General features: G+C 50.2%; 1 protein-coding gene across 5 annotated transcripts in view; it reads right to left on the bottom strand.

Moving 5' to 3' along the window:
• The window catches only part of RNF220 (ring finger protein 220), a 219,804-nt gene that overhangs the window by 53,588 nt on the left and 145,086 nt on the right, over positions 1 to 21,130 (bottom strand). For 4 of the 5 annotated variants that reach the window (XM_027747215.2, XM_039384721.1, XM_027747216.2 and 1 more), the window contains exons 4-6: positions 17,347 to 17,392; positions 7,593 to 7,688; positions 3,365 to 3,407 (exon numbers count right to left, since the gene is read on the bottom strand). In XM_027747215.2, coding sequence (XP_027603016.1) covers positions 3,365 to 3,407; positions 7,593 to 7,688; positions 17,347 to 17,392 — 185 coding nt within the window. Of the gene's footprint in view, positions 1 to 3,364; positions 3,408 to 3,557; positions 3,721 to 7,592; positions 7,689 to 17,346; positions 17,393 to 21,130 lie in introns of those variants that run through there. The other variant, XM_027747219.2, reaches the window with a different exon arrangement.

Here is a 21,130-nt window from a genome sequence, read left to right as displayed (position 1 = left end):
TCTTAAGGAGTGGTTATACCTATTTTTGTTAGGCCTATCACCGAAAACTTGTGTGGATGATCAACTTATCCAGAGCATTTGATCTAAGGGAACAAAGGCAGCAATGGCAGAGCACAAGAAGCCATCTCAAGAATAAGAAAAAGCAAGAAAACAGATGGTCAAGAAGGAATCTGTTTCAGACCTTATGTACAATTTGCTGCTCATCTGCCCCAGAGAGAACATTAAGGGCCAGATTCACAAAAGGGTCTCAGTGGGGCTTTCAGATTTGCATGGCCAAAGTTCCACAGAGATGATTGTCAGCAACCTTCAATCTGACACTATTCTCTGAGGCTGGCACATACTTAACCTGCTGAATCCATGTTCTGATACACTAACCAAGAACTTTGTGCCTCTAATACTGAATGACTACTTAACCTGCTCTGCACTGCTAAACTCCATAAGCATCAATTTACAGGGTGGCTTAAAGTTTCCAGTGTGGCAACACCAGAAATAAGGCAAATGAAATAAATGCCTTCTTTATCACATGGGTTCATCAGGAATCAGCACCTCATACTCCTGGGTTCACAAGGACACAATCTCTGGATAGTGAGTTTAGCACAGGTGAGAGGTGCAGGATTAACTCACTGAGGCTGACAGGGAAGTTGGGATACAAACACTCAACCAACAGCCTAAAAGAGAACATTAATCTCCTGCTCCAGAGCTTGAAAATGCATTTGCCTTACTTACAGCTCTATTTAAGTCATAGGTTTGACTTACAGAAATAAAATTCTGGCCAGTCAGGTACATGTAAACCATTTCACTATCAGGACCTAATCACGTTGCAGCCAGGCAAACAGCAGCTCACAGAAGACATTTCCCTCTCCACCTTCTCCTTTCCTAGCTCCTTTTGCACATTCCCAAATGACTACAACAGCATAGAACACATAAAGGTCCAAACAAGACTCAGGCAAAAACAGCCCAGGAAGCCAAGATTTGGTTCAAGGACTACGTGGGAGAAGAGCAAACACTGTGGGCCCCTTTTTATGGGAGGAGTTTCCAAAGTGCTTCTAGAACTCAACTGATAGAAGCTTGACAGGAGATACCAAGATAAACTGGTTACAACAATATTGAAAAGTACATGTAAAACACAAAACCAAATTAAATAGTTCTTTGACAGACAGGCTGCATTTGATAAGTTTCTGCAGTGTGCCAATAAGAATGATAAACAAAAAGCCAGCTACCTTTGGACTAGTCCTACACAACTTCTGTTCATGTGAGCTAATTGGGACAAGGAAACCACTCTCACAGACTAAGCTATAAGGTTGTGTGATTGATTAGAAGCTCATTAAAACACAAGATATAGACAAATGAGCTTTTTTTCCCCCCCTAAAGCACTCCAATGTTCTCCATCTTGAGATGTTCAACAACTAACAATAATGTGGTAAAACTTACAAGTACCACGGAATTATTTCAGTGCAAACAAACGAGGAGGATGAGTTCAGAGGTACAAATATAAAGCAGTATAACCTACTCAACCATCCAGCTGAATACTGACCTAAAAACACAGGACTGGACCAGGCATCATCACTACAGGTATGTTCTGGAAACAGCAGTAATCAGTCACAAAAGGCTAAGGCCAGGAGGAACCAGTTCTGGTCTAGTTTTATCATCTCTGGGACCCAAAGCCAAATTTCTGCATCTGGCTTCCTAACATCTGCACCTCGTACTGTCAGGGTGTACAAGGCATTATGTAAGTTAACCCAATGTCCTCATTTGGAATATGGCTCTAAGTTTTGCTCACTCTACCCCAAAAGGTACATACAAAAAGAGTAAAAGGTCCAGCAAAACGCCGTACAAAACTACTGGCCTCCCTTCAGATGAGCCCAGCCTCACAGAAACATCCAAGAGCAGGGGCCAAGAGGAGTTCCTAGATCAGATCACAGCCTGCCCAGATTGTGCTGCAGCCCTGCTTCGGGTTAGGGCCCAAAGCACAAAGCACTGCTGAGCCAGTTCAGCAGGGCACGCTGCCATCAAGAGCTTCCGTTCGCAGTGGTGGACTCCACAACATCAAGAATTCCAAAAGTCTGGCTCAGACTTTTAAAAAATATTTAAAATAGGGTAAATACACATTGTTGGCCTGAAAAAAGGTGGAAGGTGGGAGCTTAGCCCCAGCTATCCAAAAACGATGAAGTAAGAGCTTGACATCCCTGACTCCGGAGACCTCTGTCACACAAAACAAGCCACCACAGAGCAGCACCTCTGAAGTCTCTGTGTCAGGAAAGTGTCCACCTGCCAGTGCTGGCAGCTCACTGCACTCATCTCAGAGTGCTCAGATATGAGCACACCTGCCAGCAGTCACCTGGAACTGATGCAAGGCAACTCACCTCTTTGTTGTATGACTTAACAGACTTGCAAGAGTTCACAGGTTTTTGGCCCTCTGGGTTGATATTTAAAAACCCCCAAGCTAGCTCTGAATTCACTTATGTGTAACTTATCACAGATCTGGGTCGGGAGCTTCTGTTTGCTTAAGACTGCGCTAAACGTGGAGGACTCAAAATTCAAGCAAACCATTTTGCTACTGGCACACTCTAAAGCCCTTTGTTATTTTGTTAAAGTATATCTTCTTCTAAACAAACTCTATTAGCACAACATCACTGGTGTTTTCTTTAATTAACAGATCAGGAAACTCGAGATTAATGAGCCTCCTGATAGCCTGAACAACCAAATTCTGACTAAATGTTACATAGTGAAGGAGCTACAAGCAATATAAAACCAGATGAGAGATTGTTGTAACTGTTTAAATGGTAAGTTCTGACTTCACTGAACTTTGAGAAAAGTTTCAACTCCCTCAGCTGCAAAAAAAGTTTCCTTTCAGCTTTCTTTTTCCAATTTAGAAGCACAGAGATGGGATACGTCTCTCTGAAATGAAGTGAGGTCTGATTTGCTTTTTTAAAAAAACACCAAGATGCTTTCCTCTAGAAATACTTGTTTACTTGTTGTTAGGAGCACACACAGATACAAGTTAGTACCAGCATCAGTGGCTTTGAGAGGAAAAAAAAAACAAAGAAAACAAACCATGACGTCAGACGACGCTCAGGCTGCTGGTTTAAAAGTTTACTTCAAGATTCAGCCATGTGAGCTGTGAGAGCTCAGCAGCCGGGCCCCGGAATGAAAACACGGGATCCAGGGCCTGGTTTATCCCGGGCGGTGGAAGCCGCTTCCCCGGGGAGCCCAGGTGGGAGCAGGGCTTCCCCCGCACACCCCCCGCGCCCCGTGTGCACGGCGAGGCCGGAGGCGGCCCCCGGAGGGTCTTGGGGGGGGTCACAGAACTCGGCCCAACTCTGGGAAGTTGCCCGGGCGGGGAAGGGGCGGGGGCCGCACTCACCGTTCAGCCGGGTCTGCCGGTTCGCTCGCACCCGCAGGAAGGTCTGCAGAGGGGACACAAAAGCGGAGAAGCGTCAAGGCCCGGGTGTAAACAACTCGCCCCCCGTCCGTACACAAGGCCCGGCCCACCGCCGCCCCGCGAATCCCCGGAACAACGCACCGGCCGCGGGCCTCCGTTCCCCCTCAGCACCCACCTCTTCCCGGCCCCCGCCGCCGGGCCCCCTCCTGCCGCTCTGCATAGCCGCGGGCGCCGCGGGCGGGCGGCGGGCCCGGGATGCGGGTGGATGCGGCGCGGCCCGGCGGGCGCCGCCGCTCAGCCCCCGGCGGCCGCCGCCATGTTGGCCCCGGTCATGTGACCCGCCGCGCGCGGGTGAGAGTTCACCCGGCAGTTCCCATGGCAACCGACAGGGGGCGGCAGCGCCTGGCGAGCCCGGCCAATCAGAGCCCCGGGACGGCCGGGGCCCGGGGGACTGACCAATCAGCAAACAGGGGTTACTGGAACACAGGGAGGCCTGGCCAATCAAGAATCGGGGGTGACTGGGACCCTGGGTGCCTGGCCAATCAGGAATCAGAAGCCACTGGAGCCCAAAGGGTCATGACTAATCAGAGCCCGGGGGCAGGTGGCACCCAGGGGCCGTTGGCCAATCAGATCTGGGGAGCAACTCAGAAGCAGCTTCCCTTGTCCAATAGGGATTGAGCGCCCTTCAGGCCCAACATCACTGCCCAATCAGTGCCTTGGCCCCAACTGTAACCCAAAGGCATTGGCCAATCAGGCACCAGGGGCAACACTCTCCAACTTCCCTGCCCAATCAGGGCCTGGGGGCCCAAGGGCTCTTGGCGTATCTGGGCCCAAGCTGTAATAAAACCCAAAGGCTCACAGCCAATGGGTGCCCAGCGGCCCCTGCCCAGCCCCACCATGGAGCCCAGGGCTGCTCCCAGCCCCTGCCCTGGCTGTGGGAGCAGAGTCCTGGGAAGCAGAGCCTTGTCCTTCCCGGATGTCCCGCAGGCTCAGCGCAGTTGGACACAGACACCAGATGGGTCTACCAGGGCCAGGCTGGGCGCCCACCTCAGGTCCAGAGCTCTGAACCCTGCCTGTCCTCCCCACTGCTGTGGGGGCACAGGTGGAGCGCTGCCGCCTCACCCCTGTTTTCCAGCCTCTCCTCATCTTTTCCTTCCCTTTTCAGCAAACCTCAGCGGTCAAACTTGTCTTGTGGATTTCTCTCCCTCATCTGCCCCACAGCTGTGGTGGGACATGGGCCCAGTAGATGAGCCTGCGGTTGGGACAGAGGTGGGGGCTACAAATTGGGCAGCAGAGGCTCCTACACACACAGATCCCATCTGTTCCCCCCCTCTGAACACTCCCCTTTGCTTCTTGGAATCAAACCTGTGTTTCGGGTCTCTGCTCTGGCACCTGACAATTTGCCGCTCCCTCTTCAGATGGAAAACAAAACGCCCCCGATATGTTTCTCTGTCCTAGGAGCTGATGGGCAGCCAGCCAGGTCAGGTGCTGGCTGGTGATCTTCACCCAGTCCTGACCCACGTCCTACATCCCGGCTCTGCCTGCCCACGGAACTCACAGTTGGATTTTCATACACGCACGCACTCACAAATCCAAAGCTGCCAGTTGGTTTTACCCTGTTAATGAATTGAGCTGTCTTTCGGGAATCACGCTCGCTGCTGAGCTGGGGTGAGGGAGATGAGCCTTCCCTGGACAAGGATTTTAGGCTTTCAGTTGTGCTACACTTGTTTTTAGTCACAAATATCCCGCGGGTTCAGCTGACCCAGGCAAGGGGGTCTCCCTCCAAGCCTGAAATGTCATCTTTGCAAGTACGACGTATTGCTTGTAATTTGCTCTTGATTTTTCCATTGGGTTTTATATTTCCATTCAGGGTTTTATATAAATACTTCTAAAATGGCTTTATTTTCACTCGCAGCGCGGGAAAAGCCCTGTCTGACAGAACATACTGTATTTAGGAGGAGCAGCCACTATGGACCAAATCACAAGGTCCTGCACTACATCAGCTGCCACCACCTTGGTCCAATCAGTGTCCATGTACCAAACTCCAGCAGCCAGGCTTGGCACAGAACTGCCAAGAGGATCCCCCTTCCCGCCATCCAGGAGCCACCTCACTGCCTCCACTGCAGCTCCCTCTCTGCATGTGGAGCAGTGCAAGCAGCCCAAGTGCTCTGCAAGCCCGTGTTCCTGTAGCACTCCTATTTGTAAATCTCCTTCTTCCCTAAATATCCCCATGGTATATAAGTATAAAAACTAAAAAAAACGGAGCTGCAGGAATTCTGGAAACATAAATGCCCACAACCCATGTTCTAGCGTGTTACTAATATGCTGTATAATCTCGATTAGATCACAAATAACACAGGGGACATTCGTAATTCCAGCACACCTCTACATATAGGAAGCTAAATTTTGCAGCCTTTAAAGTCACCACCTTGAGAGTCTTCTGCTCTGCTTCCTGGGCATTTCTCTTGGTAAGCCAGGCAGACTGAGTACTCATTCATATTGTGGCTTTATTAAGGATTACATCCTTTACACACTCCTGGCACCACCCTGAGGTCCCTTGACACTGCCAGCGCAGCATAACGCAGCCAGCACAAGCACAAATGAAAATCAGGCCCCAGAGGTGTTTTCTCCCTGCAGTGCAGACTTACAACTCCCATTACACATTTGCATTAAGGGCTGCAGCCCTCCATAAAATGCGCTTACAAACTTAAAGCACATTGGAGAGTAGCTGGACTCAGCATATAGAGGGGCTTCTGCTGAGAATATCTGTCCTCCAGAATGACATAATAAAAATGTACAGGAACAGAGGACTGCAAGGGGCCACCAATTTCACAGAGACTCACGTCTGGTGGAGTGGGAAGGGAGGAGTGTTCTCTGACAAAGGGAGCCATGGCAAAAGTCTCTTCCATGCCCTTTCGAAAAGAACGTAATTTATTTATTAGCCTTAATAAACAAGGCAGGAAAGAGAGCAGGATTACCTGAATCAGGCATTTCTGTATCTTCTGCAGGGTTTTGCTCCTCTTACTTTGCACCGAGCCTTATTGTTCACAGGAGGGTAAAGTGGCTGGGATGTGACACCAAGTTATGACTGAAAGCCACACGGGAATACGTAGCAAGCAATGGAGGATCTGGTCCACAATTGATAATATCACCAATAAATAGGACATGATGGAATAATGGGTAACAAATGTACAAATCTGCTACTAACAGGACCTATCTTCAGGAACACCTGTTGTAACTGGGTCTGCTCAGCTAAGAGCCCCAAAAGTGGTCATCAGCCTCTCTCTGCCAAATAAAGACTTGGCACGTGCAAAGTGGTTGATGCAGGAAGATGTGACCACCTGCCTGACCCTGGGCACTGGGTATGGGTGTGCAGAGCACACAGGATGCAGGGTGATGGGTGTTTGTCACGCTGGTACAGCCTCGGCCCACCCAGCCTGTCCACACAGCAGGGTCTGTGCTGATGACCTCCACTAATTTATCTGCTGCCTTTCAGAGCTTATTGAAGCCAGTGGCTGAGCACAGGATTGCAGCCAAACAGTTTGGATGTGAGCCGAGTTAGAGTCAAGTGCACCAGCCTACCCCAAAAATACAGACAGACTTACAACCGGCCAAGGTGTACTTGTGCTGCTGCCTTTCTCTTCTTTTCTTGCTCCATCTCCCTCAATTTTTATTCATTTCATCGCAAGTCAGGACCTGCTGCTCCTCTGGGCAGAGCGTTTTATAAAACAAGGTGGCATGGCTGGGGATGATCCAAAACCATTGTTTTGGATGCAAGTCATGAGTCAGTTTGCTGGGCAGTGGCACACCAGTGAAATGGAGAACTTTGGCCTGCTGCAGACTGACATCATTCACTCTTTTTCAAAAAAAAAAGTCACTTCTCTGAAAGTTTCTCAATGGCATGAGGTGGGTAATGATAAACATAGCCAGGGAAATTACTGAAATGATGAATATAATGTAACAGAAACCTCTATTTAGATGGTTTTGTACAGCTGTGGTTTCAAGCTGGAGCTGGGATGACTCTGCAGACAGAAACACACGCTCACAGCCCCGTGAGGGACCAAGTGCTCATGTCCCCATGCTGCAGGTAGGGAAGCTGGTGCGGTGATGCACAGCCAAGAGCAGAGCTCTCACACAGAGAGCTGTGGGCACTGGGGCGAGCTGGCTCCCTGCCTAAGGCTGAGACCGGCAACGGCATCCACCCGCTTACCTGGTATCTGTCCGAGTGATGGATGTCATCTGAGGAGTGGGGTGACGCTGTCGGAGAGTCTCCTTCCCGCTTGATTGAGGCCGACAACAAAATTGACTGCAAGAGAAAGGAGAAATTCATGCTGTGAGCATTGCCAAGCTCTCTGTCTCCAAGCTGTCCTCAAAGCCACAGAGAGTGTCTGCCAGGCTGTGGGACTGCACTGGGGTGGAATCCTGGGCTGTGGGGATGGCTCTGGTCTTCCCAGTGGACTCTGCCCCACGAGGGAACCAGGCTGCTGGGTCTAGCAAAGTGCAAATGAATCAGGCAACAATGGGATGGTCATTTTTCTCACGAGTCTGGTGGTTGGGGCAGAATCAGTCCCTGCTGGAAATGATACGTGAGGACACCACCAGAAATTCACGTGCTGAGGTGGAGCAGTGCTTCCGTGTCCTTGTCCACCCCTTTTAAGTGCCACTAAATCTCTCAATGGCTTTGTAAACTACACTAAAGCTCTCAGCACCTTTGCAGTGCAACTACCCTTTCCTTCAGTAATGATGCTATTTATTTTAATAAGTAGCACAGGGAAAAAAAAAAAAAGGGCCTTTTAGAAGGTTAAAAAGCTCAGTGATATTTGAGACCTAAGAAATCACTGATAAACTTCAAGTCAATAGTAGGTAAGTCTAAATTCTACACACAGTGAACTCTAGCAGTAAAATTACTGTGGGAGTTTGACAGCATCTAAAGAAATGTACACTGAGCTGCAAGTGAACTTTATTATTAGAATAGTTCGAGGGAAAAATGCAATTTAAAATTCTAATTTAAATTATAAATTAGCTCAACAAGGCTAAATATAGCCCAGTACATTGTGAAAAAATGTACACTGGAAATGCAGCTCTCCAGATGTTTGTTTCTGAGAATCAGCTGGCAAGATTTGACAATAAATGACTGCTCGGAGATGTGTGTGTTTGTGAAGGGAAGTGTAGATATCATCTGAATTGGACAGGTCAAGTGTGGTGACAACATTATTAAAAAGCATAATACCTTAGAGAAAGGGAAGTATTCCAGAAACATTTGCCTCTGGGCTGAAATGAAATGTGAAAAAATGTGCATTTTTTGGAAAGATATGAGCAAGTGGAAAAATGACTCAGCATACAAATTGGTTCAGTCAGCAGGATGCAATCCCCCAGGCTTGGACAGCTCTCCGGTGAGAAAAGCACAGCAGTGCAGTTGTCACGGACATGGAGGGAAGGCAGGCTGGGGGTGGAGGTGGAGGAGCGGGATTTGGGATGCTGGGTTCAACCCCATGGGTATGAGCTGTCAGCACTGCAAGAGTCATGAGGGCAAGAGTCATGTCCTGGTGTGCACTGCAGGTCTCTGCCATAAAGCATGGTTATACCAGCTGTGGAGAGGTGTGATGTCCTGAAAGGGGTCACAGAGGAATTGTCTGCTGGGGTGCTTTGTTATCTCCTCAGGCACAATCCCTTCTGCCAACTGAGGGCTGTGCTGACCACATATTAGAGCTGGCTCGCTCCTCAGCTCAGCCCAGGGATGCCAGGCGCTGGGAGGGCCAGTGGGAGCCCGCAGGGCTGGGGGCACCCAGTAAGGGCTGCCTCAGGAGACCAGTCCCCGCTTCCCAGGGGACAGACAGGCAGAGCAGGGGGGCCCTCTGGCTTCATGTGTTGGCTGAACACAACTGCTGATGGATTTTGGTGAACAGCTCACTTATTTCTGGAGAAGCCCACTGTAGAATTTCTGCAGAGTGCAGACCCCAAGCTCCTGCTGTTGTGCAGTTTCTTTATTTTCTAAATGGAGAATGAGGACCATTTTTGAAGAAGCAGGATTACACATGTCCTATCAAACGGAGGGATGGGGCTCAAAGCCTTCAGCTGTGACTCAGAACAACAGCCCTGACTGCAGCAATGGTAATGCCCTTCCCCTCCTCTAATAAGCCAAGCACCCTGGAGCTGGGAGGGTTAAATCTGTTTTGTCTCCCAATGTATTCTAGAGAAGGGGAAAAAATACCCATCTCCCCATTCCTCGACGACAGACAGACAAACCCTCCCCGCCTCCAGCTCCCCCCTCAGCTTCTGGTAGCTCTAATTCAATATTATTATGTGAAAAATGGTTGGGCTAGCTATGGAGACAGTAAATTAAACGTTATGTATTAGTTTTTAGCGTGTGGTCCCGGGAAGAATGCCGGCCCCATTTATTCCACAAACCTCCTGAGCACCATGGCAATGACCTCTGGAAAAACGCAGGGCTAAACTAATCCCAAAGATGTCAATCTCAAGGCCTCTTCTACATACACTTGCAGTTTAGATTAATAAACTGTCTATTTTTAAATTGTGTGCAAGCACTTCAATTCTAAATACCTCGCCGGCATGTTAAACACAGCGTTAGAGATGCCAAGTCACACTTCCCCTTCACTCTTAGGAAACTTGACTTCATTTGTTTTTCTCATTTCCGTGAGCTGTGCCACACTTTGCCTCTCAGGCAGCCATGGGGGCAGGCAGGGATGCAGGCTCAGAGACTAAGGGATTAGAAAAGGCACTTGCCATCAGGGTGACTTTCAATCTTGCATTAGGCCTCTCTGCCATCCCAGTTTTGGCCTCTTTTATCCCAATTGTCATGCTGAGGCTGTTTTCCAATGGCTAAGTGGTGAGGACACCTGACCACAGTACGCCAAGCTAAGGATTTGCTGTCCCCTGCACCCATTCTGCTCATTCCCAGCCGGATTCAGGCAAGCAGAAAAAAGGCAGCAATTCCCATTCCTCTCTCAACCAGGTTCTGGGAAGGTGGTTGTGGAGGAAAAACGTAGCTTTACATGTGCTCTCCCAGCCCTCAGGCATGCCCATGCTGCAGGGTAGACCCAAATTCTGGCATCCCACCCCAAAAACATGGCGCTGGGTGCTCTGTGTGCAGACAGGCAGTGTGCTGTACGGCTCTGTGGAGATGCTCCTAACTTGAGGACCAGCTGCTTCGGCAGGGTGGGAACAAGCCTTGATGCTGAGATGTTCCTTTTCACTTGGGGAAAGGCCTCCAGCCAGCTCGTCTCTGCCCGACTGCCAGTACATCCCAGCTCCCCTTCAAGGTGTGTCTGAGTGAGGATACTGGGGTGAGAGCACCCTCCTCTCTCCCTGGTCTCCCCTTCACTGTCAAACCACGGCTCCCACCATCAAAGGCAGAGCAAGGGCCTCATGCGAGCGGCGGTGCAGCCTCATATCTCTCCCTCCTCTTTAAATCATCTCTCCATTGGGTAGAGGCACTCTCTGTGGAGGTTATAAACCCTGAGAGGATCAGCCTGAGCATTACACCTGGGGCAAGCTAAATAAAAAAAGGTCACCGGCGCTTTTTAAACATGGACAAAAAAGCAGTAAAATGTGTTTGGAAAAAAAAATCTGGCATTAAATCATGACTTTTTGCCTGGCTTGCCTCATTAAAAGTGGCCTTTTGGAAGGTAAAATTATCATTGTAAGTGATAAGATCTTTAAGAAAATAATTCACGGCTTCTTCACCCTTTAATATGATAGCCGCCACCGGCTAATTTTTTTCTTAATGGCAACGAGGCCATCAATCTTGTCCAAGCCCTGTACTCTCTCCTTCCCCCTGCCCCTCCTGCCATGCTGGGCAGCCATGGCCGTGCTCAGTGATTCCTTCCTACCCTTTGGAGCACAGCTGTGCCGTGCCAAAGAGAAGAGATACATCTGGATGTATGCCTTTACCTGCTTGTGTCCACGGTTCCCAGCAGGGAGCAGGGACCACATAAGCCTTGCTCACACGGCAAGGCTCACGGACCCTCGGCCGCTCCCAGCACGCTCCGTGGACTGTGCAATTCTGCGGCGACGGGCTGCGGTGCCTGCGAGTGTTTCAGCAGCTCACCGCCACCAGGAACAACACGCGGTTTAAGTATATAAATACAGGGGCAGGTTTGGTATGAGCCAAATAATGTGCACCATGCAGCCGGTGTGCCAGCTGCTGTGATCCCAGGCCGCCGATCCCCAGACCTGCTCCTCCCTGCTGGGCTGGAGGAGCCGTGGGCAGCTCCGAGGCAATGTCAGCGAGGACACACGTGCCAACGCGACACCGGCTCCTGACCCACGGGCGCTCCAGGCGTGGGCCGGGGGCAGCACGAGGGGAGGGGACGGGTGTCAGGGTGCAGCCGCCAGCCCGAGGAAATGGATGGAAATTGCCGGCACACGCCGCCCCCAGCCCTAAGCGCTGCCTCTGGCGGGCGGCCGGGGCAGGTGTCAGCGCTGGGAGAGCCCAGCCGGTGGCTCTGACATTCTGCTGCCTCTCAAGGCCAGTCATTTGAGAGTATTAAAGTGCCGGAGTCCTGCTTTCTGATAGCCCTGGAAAAACACAAGGAGTCTATTTTTCTTAAACAATCCATCACGGCTGCTGTCAGCAGAACAAATACCCTAACCCTGCTTTTTATGTATCTATATGGCCTTTTTAAATTTTTTTTTTTTTTTTTTTTTTTTGGCACAAAGTGTTCCCTGCTTGATGCATTCAGCTTTAACTCTGCCGTCTAAATAGGTACTTATCAGTTAACATGGAGGTGATGGCTTGACATGTTTTCTGTCTCCTGCCCTCCCCTCCACGGTAGGGAAGCCGTCAAAGTGTTGCTAATAGCTGTTATCACTTGGGAACTGTAACCCGAAAGCAATGAGTGATACCAGGCCTTGCTGCGATTTTCTCCCTTAACTCTGCCAGCCATTTTTTATGTTATTGCTGGAGGATCCCCGACACAAAGATGCTGCTATTAGAGCTGAGTTTCATAGAAGCTTTTGGAGGGTCCACATTTGCTACCGGGAAAGTTAGAGGTAAAATTATCTAGTGGCTTTTAGCTGGCAGAGATAAAGGTGGGATGGAGCTAGGAATGAAAGGCTTAAATGTGAGAAGGGTGTGAAAAGAGAACAGAAATAATAGTATCAGCAGCTTTTGGCCTTCGCTGAAAGATTCCAGTGGTCTGCAAGCAGAACAAGCTTATAGAAACATGAGCTACTGATTTATTTCTGTGCATGTTACGGTGACATCTGGGATTGTAATGGAGCTCTGGGTCCTCTTGGACGAGACACCAGCTACACGGTTCCAGCAGAACTGCCCATCAGCACTCTGGAGATGGAGGGGGAAAGAGGTCTGGCCCAAGTCTGTCGGGGTCTGCCAGCCTGTTCTGCTCCCCTCTACAACCACATCCCTCTCTGCTTCTTCTGCCGAATGCAGTGGTTTCCCCCAGTCTAATGTAAGGGTACAGCTGTTTGGCCCAAGGGGAGTGAGGGGCTTTGTTTGTTCATGGGGTAATTTGCTTTATAGAATAAAACCTGGCAGAGATTTGTTTTTGGAGTGACTCTGGTATTCATCACCCCAAAATGGCAGGGAGCTTGGCCAGCCAACACTCATCCTACGTAATTTCCTCTCCTCTGTGTATCTATGGGTTGTTCTCATATCCCTGGCTTGGCCACAGCTTTGCCACAGTACCCAGATTTAGCTTTTTAATCTTTCCTTGTAAATCACAGTTACAGAGGGAGGGGACACAGATACAGTGAATAACTTCTCCAACCTCTCCAGTGTGTCAGTGACACAGGAGAAGGAGTTAAAACCCTGGGGCCCTGACACCCATTTTCAGTTCCTACCACCAGATGTGATATGGAGAAGTTAAATGATTGTGCTAGAAATTTCATCTCGAGTGAGGCAGCTGGGAAGGGCTTAATACAGACATTCTGTCAAGGTTTAAGGCTCCAAATCTTGCTTGCTTCGAAGCACTTTCTCCTTGGAGGGCTTTAGTGGTCAAATTTCCCACTAGATGCTGTAATTCTCTCTCAAACTGCTCGTTGAAGCCGTAAAATCACGGGGGTGGGTGGGGGAATCAAAGGGCTCTGGCACTGTGGCTTGCTTCCCAGCTCTGCCGGAGGTCTGGGAGCAGTGTGCTGGCCACCTGCCTGCGGGCACCCTCCATGGAGCTGGGTGCACACCTAAACAAACCAGCCACAAGCATCTGCTGGGTGCACAAGATGGATTTTGTTTGTGGCCACTCACGTCAGTGTTTGTTTTCAGCAAGAGCCAGAGCACGAGCTGGACTGCTAGTGCAAAAGGCAATTTGCAGCCATGTATTAGGAAGCAGCAGCGGGAAACGAGTGCTAAACCTGCCACAGGAGTTGGGATGCTTCATGGAGCCCAGTCTCTTCCCTTTCAGTGGTCAGTATCAGCACTTCCACAGGAGATGTAAGTTTGCCTGTTAGGTGACAGGCAACAGTCTGCAGTTAATACCCTGAAATTTAGGGACTGAGATCTTTCTGGACAGTGATGATACCCCACCTGGACAACAGCCCGTGGAGGGAGAGCCACAGGCCACATGGGCAGTAGTGAAGAAGTGCTCTTAGGTAGGTAGCTAGGAGGACCTGGGGACACTGACTCTCAAAATTCCCACCAGCTGCACAAGGAAGAGTGGGAACAGCTGGTCTGACACCTCATCAGAATGGGTTCAACACAATGTGTGCTCCTCTCCTGCACAACACCTTGCAAGAGGCAGCCAAGGCATGAGGGGAAAGGCAAGGGGAGAGTGTGAAGTCCAGGAATGATGCCCAGGGGAACTGCACACTGCTGACAACTACAGACAGACCCCTGGGCAACCAGTCCAAACAGAGCCTGTGGTGTTGTCCATGTGCCTCTGGAACACATCCCTGCCGCCTGCTCTGCCTGAGCCCCAGCCTCTGGCCATGCTGGGGAGTGCTTCAGGGAAGCTCGGGGCTCACAGGGGTCTGGGGCATAGCTGGCTTGGACAAACCTTCAGAAAGTGTCCTCCTGAGTGACAATCTGCTTGTCCAAGTGTCTTGTCCACACTGGCATATCACCACTGATTGGGCATGGTCTCTAATAGCAAACAAGGATCCTGAGTGCTGAAGAACTTGGTGCTCAGCACTGCCCCCTGAGCTGCCTTTGCAGAGAGGGAGCCTGGGCACCAAGCAGACGTGCTGGCTGGTGCCCCCCAGCTCGCAGTCCTCGCTTGACCATCACTGCCTCAGTCGGCTCCGATAATAGAAGAATCTGATACAATAATCCTGCATTCATCACATCCCATGTTGAGTGATTGGATTTTCTTTGACATATTGCCATGAAAATTGACCCGGCGCAGTGAGTGACAGCTCTTCAGGGGCAGGGGAGCAGTGAGCGAGGAACATACATTTACGTCTGGGCTTTTATCGCCAGGAGAGGCATTTGCTGGGGCAACTGTGGGGAAGGGATGGGAGCCAAGCCAGGAGACAGACCACGGGGAGGTTAAATCCCCTGCCCCAGCTGCACCCCAGGAAGATCCTTAGGCCAGCACAGAGCTAGTGATGGTAGTGGTGCTATAAGCAAAGGTCCTACATGAGCCCTAAAGTGGACTCAATGCCACCGGTGACCACAAAAGTAGTTGCCAGCCTGCACCCTATCCCAGTTCCCATGTCTCTGAGTGAAACCAGCCTGGCCCTGTTTGTTTTGCCAGGTAATGCTCCTGAGGGATGGGAAGGTGCAGCCCCCTCTCCCACTGCTGAGCTGCTGGAGGTGCTGTCCCTTTTGTTGGCATCAGGAGAAGGAATGTACAGGAAACATTGCAGCAGCCCCCATGGTCCTCTCAACCCCTTCTACCAGCGCCCAGGGTAGGAAGTCAGACATGGTACAGGTCCCAGCTCTTCCCAGGTGGTGCCTGCCAGACATCCAATGATGCCTGGGTGCCTGGACATGGTCTCCAAGCCCACCCTGGGGGTCTGTCCCTCATCCCACTGCCTGGGACCCCTGTTAAGGGTGGTCCAGAGGCCCGGCTTTGTCCCCAGCGGGACTTTCTCGGAAGGACATCACATCTTGATGGGCTACTTGCATCCCACGTTGTAAACATAAAGCGGGCACAAAGGGAAAGAGCAGCCTTCATCTCCCCACCACCCTCCTCCTCAATCCCACCTGGGTACAAAGGAGTCTTTAATACCAAACTCAGGTGAAGGTGACAGCATTGTGCCTTCCCATGCCACACAGGACTTGTCTCCCAGCAAAAGCCACCTAGAAATAATGAATCCTCCTGGGCCGAGAGGCTTTCAAGCTCTCTGAGAAGGGAATGAAAGATTTCCTGATTTCACCCTCTCCCTCCCTGCTCTCCTGGCTTCTTGAAGTTAATGTTCTTAGCCCCAGACGTGACGGGCAAAGGGAAAAGATCCATGTGGTGACAGGGGACGATTGATCTCTTTTACATAGAACGACGCTCCAGTCCCAGTTTAATCCCCCCGCTCAAGGCAAATGGGATTCTTTGTCAATGGAAACTTCAAAAGCCCGGCCCTGCCGCGAGATGGACCTTCTTCTTTATCTGGTCTCTGTCAGTCACTCACTGTGTTTGCCTCCAAACAGCTAATCTGTCTTTCTAGCTGTCCTTCTCCCTCACAGGCGATGTGTTTGGGACCATTGAGTTATCTACACTGAGACCTGACGAGGAGGGAAAGGGAAGACTGCAGAGTCCAGCTGCTTTCATTTTGCTGGTGCCCTTTCCAGCTCCTTCAAGACATGCCAAGGCAGCCTCACACTCCATGGATTATCAGTGGTGGGTGGGTTTGGGGATTGCTTTCTGCTCTGCTTGTTCTTCATGGAGAAACAGTCAGGTCTCCACTCTGCTCCTAGTCTACCTGGGACAGGGCACGGGAGACAAGTATAGTCACATAGTAGACAAAGATGTGGAGCACTATGGAGTATCATTGTGATTTCTGTTTTCCCTTGGACAGTTTGGGAAATTGTTGGGGTTATCTGGGATTCATCCCTACCTTCCAGGAACTCAGGTCAGCATGGTGGCTCCCCCCTGGTGGGGCAGACAAGGTGTTGATGTGCTTGGCAAGACACCCAGCCCCAAGGGGAAAACCTGGAGCTGAAATGTCAGTCTTTGTTTCTGACATCACATGCCAAAATATGACCATATGCTTCCAGAAAAAAAAAGGGAAAACGAGACTTGAAGTTGATTCTGGTAAAACAAGCATGAAGACACCTCCCATGAGAGACGCCCTGCACTTGTCTGGAAGCAGAGAGTCTCCCTTGCTTGGACTGTGCCACCAGAAGCATAGGAGAGCTTGGACCACTTGCCTTTGCCCCCCTTGGGGAGCACAGCATGGTTTTCAGAGGCTGTGCAATGCCCAGCTGCCCCTGCAGTACTCCCTGCTGCCCACTTGCCTGCCCAAGCTCCAGTCCCTCCCACTGCTGTGTCACGTGAAGTCCAGCCAACAGTAATACCAATCAGTAAAAAGTGCTCTGTGCACATTGTATTTCTGCATTCTGAGCCAAGGGGGTGGGAGGTGGGTCCTGGGGAGGGGGATGTGGCTGAGACGGGGTCTTTTAGTGATCTGGGCTCCTCCTCGGGTGTGCTTTGCTCCTCTGAGGCAGGCCCAGTCCACTCTTCCAAAGCTGGCATATGGCTCTGGCTCCCGCAACTCCCATACGTGATTTCCCAGGCTGAGCTCAGCCTGCGTGTGATCAGCTTTCATTAGCTGTCATTAGACACAATCTGGAGTCCCAGAGCCCGCCGGGTCCTTCAGCTCCACCATCCCTTGGCTGCAGGAGAGGAGGATCACAGAGCCCTGTGCAGGGACTTGGATGCTCCAGCCCAGCGGCTGAATGGGGACAGCAGCTTTCCCCAGTGCTGGCTGGCCCCAAAGCGTGGCCACCTTCCTGGGAGACATTGAGTAGCAGGACACGAAGCTGGCTGGGAAGATGAGGGGGTGTAAAGAGCATTCCTTGGGGGGAAGAATGCTGAGTTGTGCTCACTTACCTTGGGGGTGCCCGCTGCCATGGCATCCTTCAGGATGGAGCTCTTGCTGCCAAGAGAGAAGACAATGGGGTCAGAATCACAAAACTGGTGGGCAAGGAGGGGAGTGCTTTGAGGGATCTCACAAGGTCAAATAGTAAAGCACATCGTTCCTCTTCACTGGACCAATGAGAGCCTCCTCACCCTGACTGGAGTGGCATGGTAAGGAGGGCAGTGCCAACTATTTCTGCAGCTGGAATAAAATGGCCCTGTGAGTGGAACTCCCCCAACCTAGCCACATGAATCAAATACTGACTCTTCCCCTCCTTGGGGCTTGCACAGCTCCTCTCTCAGCCCTGGGGAAAAGCGAGGAGCACATCTGCAGGGACATAAGGAAGAAAGCCAGGGAGTGGGGAGTGGAGGTGGTGAGCCCTGTGTAGGGTCAGGAACAATGGAAAAAAGGAGGGAAGGAAAGAGAAGAGAATTAAATCAGCATAAGAGCAAGAGAAAGAAGATCCCCTCAGCTTCAGCTGCACTGGGGAAGCAGCAGCTCTGCTGGAGGCTGGAGTGATTTGTTAATTCAGCTTGTTCCCCATTTAGCAGGGAAGGAGGTCCCTGCCACAGTGCTCCTCCTCGCCTGCCCTCGCCAGCGGGAGATGCTATAGATTTAATAACACCTTCCCCCCTCCAGACAGGTTAAACTTGAAACAATTACATATCAAAGCCGACATGGCGGGGAGGCCTGCACTGTAATTTTTTGGTTATTAAAGTAATCTCTCTCATGTAAATTCTCCTGCTAACATGCTGCAAACAGCATTAGGAAATAAATTATTTCCCCATGATTCGATTTGTCAATGCAAAGCACCTGCAGCAGGCAAAAGGCTCTTGAAATATGTTGCCAAGCCCAGTGCCTGTGCTTGTAAGCACACGCCGGTGGGGTGGCTGGCTCCCAGCTCCCCATAGCCCCAGGGAGATGATGGATGGGTGAGTGGGTGGAGGGGGAGGTTAGCGGGGGGGAGGCGGAGGTTGGGGAAGGGGGGGGGGAAATGGAATTGTGTTTAATAACAAAATTTGTATGCAAGCCTGCATCCCAGGCTAAGGATGAGTGATCGGCAGCCAGAAAGTATTAAAAAGCCTCGCTAAACAGATGCTGACAATAGAACAAGACATATCAAATCAGATCTACTTCAGAAGCATTAATATACACACGCACACACGCTCACCCGCGCGCGCGCGCCCGGCTCCGCACACCCGCGCTCCTTTCTTCTCAATCACAGCAATATGGGAGACATCAATAAATTTTTATGAGACTTTTAGAAGATCAACACGGTACTAGATGTGACAAAAAAGCAATGTGCCTGTCATGTTCGCTTTGTCGGGGACACTTTAGCCCCAGATGCCGAGCTGCAGTGCCAGCAGGGAGAAATTGAATTTGGCTGGCTTTAATCTGCCTTGATTTGGCAGATGGCTGGGTGTTATGAAATGAGCAGGGATGGAGGAAGGTGTTTTCTCCTGGGGCTATGGCCCCCCTCCTCTCCCGTTGCCACTGCCTTCCGCCCCCAGCCCTGAAACGGTGGAAATACACAGTTATCCACTGCCATCAGGTCACCCCAAATGCCACAGCTCCACTCCCAGCTACAGTTTCTGGAGACCACCAATGGATGGGCTGGGGCATCATCTCCCACACAGCCCCACTTCCCTGAGGGGATGTGCTGCTGGATGCTCACTGGGGGGGTACAGGATGCCCCCGTGGCCTGTCCCCCAACTCTGCCCCCTGCTCTCAGGAGACAGCACAGAGCAGAATTAAGTCTCTGCTGCCCACTGAGATGCAGACCTTGCACCATCTCCAGCCTGTACAAGAACAAGCATGATGGGAAAGATTTCTATTCCCTCTACATCTCCACCACTACCTTGAACTTCTCAGTCGCACAAAGTGTGAAACAACTTTTATAATCCAAATGCCATGTTAAAAAAACCAAACTCATTTCCTGTCTTTTCTTGTTAAAGGTGTTTAAAATTATTTCTTTTCAAGGGGAAGGGGAAGAATATCATTAAGTCCTCCTAAAAACGGCATTACCGCCAGGAAACTGCAGTTTTCAGAGTGAGAGTCTCTCTGGTCAGCCAAAACACCAAGCCTCTGCTTGGGACCGATAAGGAAGGGGACCGGTTTAGATAACTTGGCAGACTTTATTTTATTCTTCATCTGGAGGATTATTAATACCCCCACCCTCCTTCTTGCAATGTAGCCCTACTCTATTGCTAGACTCTTCAAGTTGTTTTTATTTATTTCCAGAGATGGGTCAGAAATGGGTGCAAGCCCTGGTCATCCAAGCACCTAGATCCTGCAATTTAATGGTGCTTTTCTCCATCCTGTTAAACAGCCCCCAAATTACGAGGGCTGCAGCCCCCCACGCCTCTTAAGGATGCTGGCAGCAGGCTGAGGATCGAAAGGCCGTCAGCAAAGAGAAACCTTCCCCTCCATAAACACCGCAGACAAATTAAAAATGGTAAAAGGGAAATCAAGACCTTTAAAGTTCAAACACTTTTCGGTGCCTTTTAAAGTTTTTTCGCTCTAGGCCCTTGCAGACAGCACAATCTTCGGAGACCTTGGGATTCTCTTTAATCACCCAGCCAGGCTGCAGTGGTCTGAAATGATTACACATTTACATAGTAATAACCCCAACACTCCTCACATTATTTCATGGCTAGCATATTTCCACTCGGCGAGTGATCCATGTGTTTTAAATTATAACCTGTACATAGGAAATTAGTTACTAAGTACGATATTCACGGGCTCGTCTGACACTTCTAATTAAGGTGATTTACACAGAATTATCTTATGAAATAAAAAAATGGTGTTTTGCTAGCTAATAAAATATAATTACTACCCGCTTTTCTAAGTTACAGTTAGTTTTAATCTATTTGGGGAATTGTTTATCTAGTTCATTACAGCCAAACAACTTCTTTCCCTTTTAGGCAACCCCCCCAAAGTACCAAAGAAGAGTAAGAAATGCCCTGGGAAGACCCAGCAACCTCCTTCTCTCTCTCTTGAAGACTTTGCATTTCCAAGTGATGCAAGGCTGCCAGCTGCATCACCCATTAACAGAAGCAGCACAGCCAGGTCTCCACGTGCCCCAGGGTGCTTGCTGGGGACCCATCACTCCTCCATATTAGGGCCCAACATCTTTAAGAGGAGCATTTACTCTCAACAAGGCCTTTCACAATGAAAGCAAGACTCAGGCTACACCACAGACGTGAAGATGTCTGTTAATGCTAAGCACAGATTTGGTTAGGAGCATCCCCAGGTACAACTGGGAATCCCCTGGCACGTCCCTGATTGAGCCCCAAGGGACCGTTCAGACCCAGTGCTTCAATAGTGACATCCCAAAGGGCAGCTCAGCAAGCCAAACATGTGCCTTCCTCACCCACAGTCTTGGGATTTCCTGTATCTCTACCATGGTTACTATGACCTTCAAGTCTATTTATTTTGTTATGGTCCTGCCTTTTGGGGTGTGCTTGCCATAGGGAAATAAAATAGGCAATAAGCAAGGAGTGGTCCCTTATCATCCCCATGCTGCTCCTTCCCACAGGGAAAACCCAGGGCATGAGCTGAAGGTTAAGTGATCTGATCGTGTTTTACCATGAGCAAGGTGGTACTTTTCCTTTAAGCTTTTGCTCTTGCGAGCCGTTTTAGGAATCTCAGCTTTCCTCCAAAAGAAGAGAGAAGTTTTCTGGGTGCCCAAGTCAGGCAACAAGCAGAAGGCCTGTTCCACATGGGAGATGGCTCATCAGCTTCCAGCAGAGAACA

This window comes from Pipra filicauda, unplaced genomic scaffold, assembly GCF_003945595.2.
Source record: "Pipra filicauda isolate LSUMZ 115617 unplaced genomic scaffold, ASM394559v2 scaffold36_size6622888_pilon, whole genome shotgun sequence".
In the NCBI taxonomy this organism is placed as follows: domain Eukaryota; kingdom Metazoa; phylum Chordata; class Aves; order Passeriformes; family Pipridae; genus Pipra; species Pipra filicauda.
Note: the sequence above shows the minus strand (reverse complement) of the source record. Positions and strands in the feature narration are given on the sequence as shown.